The sequence below is a fragment of the Rutilus rutilus genome (assembly GCF_951802725.1).
Source record: "Rutilus rutilus genome assembly, chromosome: 6".
Classification (NCBI taxonomy): Eukaryota; Metazoa; Chordata; class Actinopteri; order Cypriniformes; family Leuciscidae; genus Rutilus; species Rutilus rutilus.
The window spans coordinates 31,200,494-31,210,461 of record NC_140214.1 but is presented as its reverse complement, the minus strand read 5'-3'; the positions used below and the strand labels follow the sequence as shown (position 1 = coordinate 31,210,461).

Genomic DNA, 9,968 nt, shown 5'->3' with positions numbered 1-9,968 from the left:
AATGTATATTTTTTGCTCTTAATTTCACATTATCCTCTCTATAGTGTACTTTTGAAACGAAAACTAACCAATCATTTAAAACTGGGGATTCTTGCTTTGTCCAAAATAAATAAATAAAATTGCTTGGAAAGCTGTAATTCTCAGCATTCTAAATAAGTAAGTTTCATCTTTATTAGGTAGCATAGGACCTATCTATCTATAACTATATCTATCTTTATTATATTTGGTTTCCTAAAAATGTCTTCCCTGAATTAGGCTACTTCTGTAACATTTTTTCATTAATTCTAAGTATAAAACATAGGCTAGGAGTGTAATGAGCTACAAGTTCACTGCAACTTATCCAACATCCTAAAGATAAATTATTATAGTTAGAAGATATTAATGGTGTTATAAAATATAGCATATTAATTTTCAAAGCATATTAGTCAGAATTATTGCGTTCCTTTTTGGCGCGCTCGATCGTTCAACGTGAAGTTTAGCAGCAAAATGGAAATATTGGCACGACTTTCCCACATAAACAGATGGACAATATACCTGTGAAAAGTAGGTTTTGCACTGAGGAAAACGCCATGTCTCAAACCATAAAACAGCTAAATATATGATGTTTGAATGGTAAGCCTATCGATTTGATCCATGGTCGACCTAAACGCGTGCACACGCAATTATCCAAACTAGATAAACCTAGATCAAATTAGAGGGTTTGTGTGAACTTTAATTACCTTTTATGAAACCACTTTAGCCCCAACTTATTTGTTAGGTTCATTCAACTCATGTGTTGGAGTTTAATTCCAGCTTTTCTTAGCGTATTTTATGAAACAGCCCTCAGGCATTGAATCTCGCGTGGGAACAGGTGATACTTATGCGCGATAATTTACGTAATGTGCAAATGCTTAAAAACACGTCACTGGAACACGCACGTAGCAGAATGGCGTATGGGAAAATACAGCAGAAACTCTTTGTGTTTTTCATATGCATTATTTTAATAGAGTGCCGAAGTGTGCTAGAATTATCTGGAAAGCAAGAAACAAACGATGGAGGGGGCGGGAATATATCAGAACATTCTATGTCAGACCACGAGGGATTTGATGAGTCCTTGGATGATTTTGAGCACCTTGGTGACGACCCCAGTGTCGCAGGTAGGCCTATGTAATGATCGCTTGGTTTAATTTAATTTAGGCGATGCTTATGTCCAATGTAGCCTAATGAAGGGGGAATTCCACATGTGTTTGCAAAGCCTTTCCAGTTTGTTTTATTTATTTACTTACTTACGGCAGCATACTTCTGTTTAAAGAGACTCTGGTAAAAGGTGATGTAGGCCTATGGGGTGTGTGGTTTTTTTTTTTTTTTTTTTTTTTTTAAACTCCAGTTAAAGTAGCCTATGGGCTGAGGCTCAGACATGTACCTAAGTAAAACGTACATTACTACCACCTGTTTTAGTGTCACACTGGTAACTGGACCTCACCTCATATTAATAGGCTACATTTAATACAAAAGAACTTGCAAGGTGCATTTCAAATTTTGTTAGTATGGCTACCTATCAATGTTTCCATCAGCATGTCTCCGGGACTCTCCAACTTGTTGCAAAACAACCACCTCATTGTAATTTGTTTGCACATAATGTAAATTTATTTCAGTTAACGTTACATTTTAAAGTATTAGCCTACGTTATGACTAGGGCTGCACAATTAATCGAATTTCTAATCGCGATTACGACTACGGATCCCGATTACGTAGGCTAACGTTAATCGTTCAAAACCACGATTACAAAAAAGCCGCTTACATTATTCTGCGTGGTCTTTTTAGAGCATCTTACGTTTTGAGAGGCGAATCACGACTAACTACTTCAGAGAACCCAGCAGGAACTACCAGAGACGTAAGTGTACACTGAAATAAAAAGTCTCTCACCTCAGAAAAACTGACTGTCCTGTCAGCCACTATACTGCGGTAGCGCGCACTCTTCAATTCCGCGCGCAAATGCGGCCGATCGCGCTGTAGGCTATATCGCTTCACTATATAAAGCGCAAAATAAACTACAAGCATGCAACGTTGTTACGTTTTAAATGAGAAAAAACGCTTTGTCCATATTCAGTATTTGCGGACAGATGATATGTTGTTAGTGTTATTATTCTATCGTTATTTTCATAACTTGATACGAAATATAAAGGCTCTCACCTCAGAAAAACGAAATTTCATGTCCTGTCAGTCATTTACTGCGCTCGTAACCGGCACTCACTTTAACAGTTCTTGTAAGTATTGTGTATCACCATGGTAACTGTTGTTTCCATAACCCCAAAATGCCATTGGTTATTTTGTGTATTTTTAAATGACTGTGGCGGCTCATACCAAGATTGTATTAACAAAAACTAGTTTGGGACTGCTATTTAATAGCTTAACCTTGTAGGCCTACTGTTTATTTATCAGTATTAGTCCTATTCTTACTATTTATTTGTATATTAAGTAAAGGGGGACAATACTTGTGTCAACAATTTTTGTGTAAACAAATGTATTATAATAAGCCTATATAATTCCTAAAAAGTTGGGTCGCAGCTTGATGACTGAGGAAATGTGGGTCCCATGGCCAGACTATTCAAAACATCAATGTAAATTATGACAATCATAATGAATTACAATTTCAAGGGAATAATCGACAACTATGATTTTGGTCATAATCGTGCAGCCCTGGTTATGACCATGTGTTATTTTATCTTTAAATAACTTTAAATAACTGGTAAATACTAAATTTTTCTAAATTGCTTGTCAAAATTAGTATAATAATTACATGACAATATCTTTACAGAAAAATCCTAACACTGAACATGTCATTGCACTATCATGAGTCACATTTTTCCCCATATGAAAATTATATGGTTTTATTAAAGTATAGTTTTTTTTTTTTTTTTTTTTGTTTTTTTTTTTGTGGATTAATTACCATTTGTATTAGTTTCACTACAAATTCCATGGTTCAACTATAGTAAGTGTAGCAAAACCATGGTTAATTTGTGGTTACTATGGTGGAAATCAGAGGGTACTTCGGGATACGATAGGCTACATGGCTCACGATACCGATAATATGATGCAGCAATTCAGCGATAATCAATTGCTATGATGATGCATCATGATAATGCAGTTTTTCTCTTTATTCAAGTCCAGACTGGCACAACGTTTTTCAGTCTGTAAATTAAATTGAACATGAAGTAAATTAAACCTTTTATGCTTTTTAAAAGCTTAAACTTTTCTTTGTGTGTAAACTGACACATTTAACTGACATTTTGAAATTTACCAACCTCTATTTAAACCTGGAACATCTCAGTGTTTAGCAGCTTCCTTAAAATAACCATGGGATGTAAAAGTGTTGTCAAAGGTACCATCTTGGGTATGTGACGATACCAGCTTTTCCCCCTAGCATTTTGAGCGCTGTAGAGCGGATTCTTAAACGTTTACAATGTATTTGTCCCATCAATGGTATAAAAGCCAAAGTGGGTCTAGACTCTGAACTTAAACTTGGCTTGGGCATCTATTATTTGACTCTCACAGCTGTCCACCATCCCGTTAAATTTTTTTTTTTCTTGGGCTAGTTAACTTGTTCTCTTTCCCTCATTCATGTGTTGATCGCCACCTCTAGGAGCCATGAAGTAGTGATGCTGAGAGCAGGGAAATCGATTTATAGCACCTTATTTTAGTCATTAAAATCTATTTTGCGCCAGCATATCGATTCCCACCCCTAGTGGTTACTATGGTTTAACTATAGTAACTATGGTTTTTGGTTTTGTATGTAGTAAAACCATCGTTAATTTTTGTAAGGGTTGTCTGCCCCATTGCTCCTAAACCTATTATAAGACATGTGAATGTTTATTTGCTTAATTACTACTGTAACTTTACAATAGATCAGTGGTTTTCAACCTGTGGGATGCGGCCCACTAGGGGGCCTCAGTGATCCTCCAGGGGGCATTTTAAGATGACTTAAAATTTAAATGTATTTGATTAAATTTATTACTACGTTAAATAAGAAAATAATTAAAACAAGCCCCACCTCTCGTATGTATTCTTTGATCGTTTTGGAGCAGTCCAAACCAGAGGAGGGGGGCCTTGGAGTAAAAAAGGTTGAGATCCACTGCAAATGATAATGATGTCCTTTAGCATACAGTATTTTGAGTGATGATGGTAATGGGGTGATGCTGCAAACAGTTATTAGATGTTTGATGCTTAACTAAGTAATTAAAGACAACTACAAAAGCTAGATGTAACAGACCTGCACTTTAAGTCCTAAACAGATCATTAGTTTTGCCTCTGCTCCACCTGAGCACTTCCACTCCATTCTCGAGTCTCTCGCATTGATTACTCTGATCGAAAGAAACCTTTTGATGGAGGTGCAGAGCGTGCATGAGCCGATTTGTAGCGCTTGCCAGTCAAGACTAACCGATTCATGATTTATTAGAGATGCCACCAAATACAGATTAAAACTAAAGTAATGAACCTGGTTTGAAAATGTAAGTAGAAAGTACAGATATTTGTGTGAAAATGTAAGGAGTGTGTAAAGTTGTCAGAAATAAAGTGAAGAACTGATACCAGAAAAATCTACTTAAGTTCTGTAAGTATTTTTACTCTTGTTACTTCCCATCTCTGCTTGCTTGCTTGCAGGGCAACTAGTCTGTTCTTCTGAAGCAGCCTGGGATGCCATCTCTCCAAAATTGAGGTGTGGTGATGATCTCATGAAGTTGCAACTTAGTGGCCCAGAAGTAGCACAAATTGAGCTTTGTCGAGGTAACCTGTGAATTTATTTGTTTACTAAATTTGATGCCAGCACAATATCTTAGTTTCTTGCATTAGTTATTTACTGTCCCACTCAGACTTGATTTTTAATGTGAACTGCATAAATACAGGAAAAATCTGTGTGGTTTAAGTCTTAATCCCCTTTTTATGCAAATCACAGGTAATGGTGCACCTGTTCCCCTTGCCAAGTTGCCACCTCACTGTGGAAACACCATTCCCACTTACGGAGGTCTTGTCTATGCTACACCCTATGATGGATGTGGTATCATGCAGCTGGTATTGCTTTTTCCATTCTACTTATTGTAAGCATTGCATAAGGAGGACCAACCTGGATGTTCATGTTTTTCAGGGAGGGAGTTATGTGATGCGGCTGCAATGGCAGGGGAACTCTGCAGTCATTTCTTGTCCTATGATCTCTACAACTGCAAATGAAACCTTCCTTGGACCTCTTACTCCTGCATATCTGCAGATTCTACTGCCTCATTCTCCTCTTGATGCACTGAGTTCAGCCGCAGACACAATGCTAGAACCATCAACTGGTGAACCATCTACCCCCATATCCCAAGAAATACTCAAACCTCAACCTCCTGGGTACTCTCAAGCATTTCTGCAAAGGTTTTGGCCTTACTACCACCATCACCAACATGGCAAATCAGAGCCTCCAGAGAAACCAATTGTAACCTCTATCCTCAGCGACGACACAGTTGCCCAATCACCAATCCAGAAGCCTCAACTTCCAGGATACCCCCAAGACTTTTGGTCGTATTACTACCCTTATCATCATCATCATCATCATGACAAAACAAAGCCCCCAGAGAAACCAGTTCCAACCTCTATCCCCAGCGATACATCAGTTGACCAAGCACCAGCCCAGAAGCCTCAACTTCCAGGATACCCCCAGGACTTTTGGCCGTATTACTATCATCATCATGGCAAACCAAAGCCCCCAGAGATGCCAGTTCCAATCTTGATCCCCACTGACACATCAGTTGCTCAAGCACCAGCCCAGAAGCCTCAACTTCAAGGATACCCCCAGGACTTTTGGTCGTATTACTACCCTTATTATTATTATCATCATCATCATCATGGCAAACCAAAGCCCCCAGAGATACCAGTTCCAGCCTCTATGCCCACCACATCAGTTGCTCAAGAACCAGCCCTGAAGCCTCAAATTCCAGGATACCCCCATGACTTTTGGCCGTATTACTACCCTCATCGCAAACCAAAGCCCCCAGAGATACCAGTTCCAACCTCTATGACCACCACATCAGTTGCTCAAGAACCAGCCCTGAAGCCTCAAATTCCAGAATACCCCCAGGACTTTTGGCCGTATTACTATTATCATCATCATGGCAAACCAAAGCCCCCAGAGATACCAGTTCCAACCTCTATGCCCACCACATCAGTTGCTCAAGAACCAGCCCAGAAGCCTCAAATTCCAGGATACCCCCAGGACTTTTGGCCGTATTACTACCCTCATCATCATGGCAAACCAAAGCCCCCAGTGATACCAGTTCCAACCTCTATGCCCACCATATCAGTTGCTCAAGAACCAGCCCAGAAGCCAGGAAACCCCCAGGACTTTTGGCCGTATTACTACCCCCATCATCATCATGGCAAACCAAAGCCCCCAAAGAAACCAGCTCCAGCCATCCTCATTGCCTCCCCATCAAGTTCACCAGCAACAACCCAGAAGCTGCAACCCCCAATGTACCCTGGAGATGCATTTCCTCAGTATAACTATTACCACAATTATCCTCTTTATTTGCAACAGCTTTATTCACAATACCCAGTTCAGCCTCCCAAAACCCCTACCATGCCACCTACTACCACCCCTCAACCCTGTACTACAACTGCAGCTGCTGAATGCATACCGTCAGCCAACCAGCCTCCCAATGACCCACCCCAGTACTATATTCCACTCAGTCCAATTTTTTCTGAAAAAGACCCTATCACACTTCATTTTGTGGACTTTTCAGAGATTGCAGCTGACTCTTTCCCGTGAATATTCAGAATTCGCTTAGTAATGGGCTGCACTTGGTTTTTAAAGATTGCTTCCTTCATTAATGCTAATGTTGGTTGTGTGGTGACTGCAAAGTGGTTCTAACTCCTAACATCAACATGCAGGTGTCTGCTACATTCTGTTATAATTACCTTAAACCATTCATTAAAATTGTGAAATGTACTTTGCAGTTTCTTTTCTTAATCCAAAGTGTTTTTCTTCAATTGATTAAACAAATCTGGTGTGAAATTGATGCCTAAACAGATCTAGTTAACTGCCTTTTTTAGTTTCTGATACCAAGAAATGAAGTGTTCTGAGTGATGGTTATTAAAACACTTGTATATTTAGATCAACGATATATAAACTAAACAGAAAATGCACTGCTTGAATTGGGACCAATTCAACCCATCTCACAAAGTCTTATTTTTGTGTGTGGATGGCTGCTTTTGCTTAGCATTATTTGCTAGTTCAGTGGCAACATCTACCATAATAAAAACGAAGAATTTCAGTGGTTACCATTTTTCAAAATGCACGTTAGGCCTGCTTTATAGATTGCTAATAATTGTAAGGGAAACGGGTCAATTTAGCACAAAGGGAATTAATTTATAGGGAATTTTGAAAGAATCCCTTACTGTACGGCTGAGCAAATGGCATTTACTGGAATGGGCCATAACTATCAGCTCTGCAGCAGATATTAATATCCAATCTATAGTGAAAACACAATTTGTTAGCATGGGAACGTAGATCAGTAGTTTAAGACCTTAAATTCGTAAGCGCATAACCCAAGAACACTTCTCTTTAAAATGCAAACAAGACTTTATTGATTACTCTAGCAAACTAAAACACATCTAACTCAAACACACGCACACCCACATTCATACGAGTTGCAGAAAGTGAGGAAAGAATGAGATGATGAAATCCTGAACATGACCTGAATGAACCATCAATCCTTAATTTAACCCTTCTATTGTTTCTTAGGCAGGTTATTTAATTGTATATCAAAGCACCAGTTCAGTTAAGAGTCTGGAGGCTACTTGCATTTGTCTTTATGTTCCTTTTTTGATTTCCTTTTTTCTTTTGCTTGAAAAGGGGGTTTCCTGGGTTTGTTGATTGGCAGGTGGTCCCTTGATGTCTTGGGCAGCCAACCACATGGTGTGTTGGCGGATGGATGGAAAGTCTCATGGATGTTTGAAATTGGAAGCGGGCTTTGCTGTTGAATCGTTGACTGAAACTTTGCAGCAAAACTTAATTTAGAACAGAGAAGTAAGGGAAAGAAAAGTTAGATGGCGTGAAAGACTTGCAAACTTGAATCCATGTTCTTCTGATCTTAATCTGCGGTCCTTCGTCTGCTCGTCTACAAGTCTGAATCGTCTAATCATCGTCTTCTACATGGCTACTCTAAAACATCTGAATCGTCTTCTAATGCTTTGTTCGTGTCCTAAGATTTAAACTCAAATGGCTGTACAGCCTCTCAGGGAGTTCTGACCAATAAGACACTGTCTTTAGTTTAGAGGAGGCTGTTTCTCCTCCTCACATAAATTACCTTATCTGGTCTCTTACCTTCCCGCTCTAAGCAGAGAGTAAAGTTTAGTCATGATTTCTTATAAGGATATAATATATTTACACAGGTTTCAATCAAGCCATCTTCTGAATTTTGAGCATACAATCATAATGATAGGAAACAAGAAACACATTCAGTGAACCATCCAATAGGCTAGTTATAATAATTGCATGAATTATGTGTGATCTAAGCGCACAATAGTCACATATTGTAGACATGATAAAGGATCATGCAGTTGAACTGTTTGATTATAAGTCCATCTAGCATCGTTCTTTGGAATTATTTGATTAATTTTAATATGTAAAGTCTGAATCTCTGTGGGTTTAAAGCGATTTCAGCCCTGGGATCGCTCGGAGGTCCTTAGGAACAAGAAGGTCTGCTTTGTATATCTGTCTTGGGGGTCAAACAACCTCTGGCGTTATCTTTGTGGGCCTCGATCTGTGCCATCTCCGAACCAATCCGTCTTTTGCAAACTACCTAACGTTGGCAACGTTCTTCCTTTAGCTAGGGTCATCTCTTTGAAGCTTGCATGGCCATAAAGTACTTCGCTTGGGGGTGTGTTAATTAGCTCAGACTGGCTGGAGTCTGTCAGTGTCCGGTCAGTGTGCGCTTGTGATCAGTGGCTTGATGTTGTTTGTCTTATATAATGTTGATTGTTTTAAGTGTATAACTGTATTGAATTAGATGATATAGCTACAAGGCAACTCCAGCTCAGTGTCGGAAACCTGTGTTTGAGGAAGTGTGCTGGCAAGAGCATGCAACAAGATGTGCAAAGGCTGTTTCCCAAGCAAAGCAAGGGCAGTGGATTTGATGGGAGGCAGTCGAAAGGAGAAAATTCTCTTGGAAGGAACTATGGGGCATGGAAGCTTCTCAAATTAGTTTCATGTTACGAGCCACCTATGATGTCCTTCCATCTCCAGTGAACCTCAGCAAATGGTACGGGGAAGATCCTATGTGCCCCCTCTGTTCATTTAGAGCTAACGTGAAGCACATCTTGGTTGACTGCAAGGTAAGCTTGACACAAGGTCATTATACGTGGAGGCACAACCAGGTACCGAAGTATCTTGCAGCGTCATTGGACCTCCATCAATGCCCTTCCTCCTCCATTATGTCTTTGTGGTCCAATAAAGGTGTTTGTGGAGGGAGGGGCAAGGGAGCTCAAAGTGAAGACCTCAGATACTGGCCAGCTGGGTGGAGCTTGTGACTGGAAGCTTTTAGCTAACTTGAATCAGAGGCTTTGTTTCCCACCCGAAATTGTTGTTACCAGTCTCAGACCAGACCTTGTGCTTTGTTCCTCCACATTCCAAACTGTGTATATCATAGAGCTTACTGTGCCCTGGGAGGATGCTGTGGACTGTGGAGGAGGCCTATGAATGTAAGTATGCTTAGCTAGCAGCTGACGTGGAACAACGTGGCTGGAAAGCAAATGTTTGCCCTGTTGTGGTTAGCTGTCGGGGCTCTGTTGCTAAACCTGTCATCAAAATTCTTAAGGATTTAGGAATCCGAGGCCAAGCCCATCAGCAAGCTGTTAAGGCCCTCTCCAGTGCCGCTGAACAAGCGAGTTGATGGCTCTGGATTAAGAGGAGGGACATCAGCTGGGCCCCTTAACAACAGAGGCACTGAGTGGGGTAAAAG

The 9,968-nt window shown here is 40.0% G+C and overlaps 1 protein-coding gene across 1 annotated transcript; it reads left to right on the top strand.

Annotated features, from left to right (window-relative positions):
• Positions 1–618: 618 nt before the first annotated feature.
• On the top strand, positions 619–7,060 carry LOC311292244 (uncharacterized protein). The gene is made up of 4 exons (XM_084411854.1): positions 619–1,136; positions 4,639–4,761; positions 4,931–5,046; positions 5,120–7,060. Exons 1-4 carry the CDS (start codon positions 860–862, stop codon positions 6,773–6,775), a joined length of 2,172 nt encoding a protein of 723 aa, XP_084267980.1. The 5' UTR covers positions 619–859; the 3' UTR covers positions 6,776–7,060.
• Positions 7,061–9,968: the final 2,908 nt, after the last annotated feature.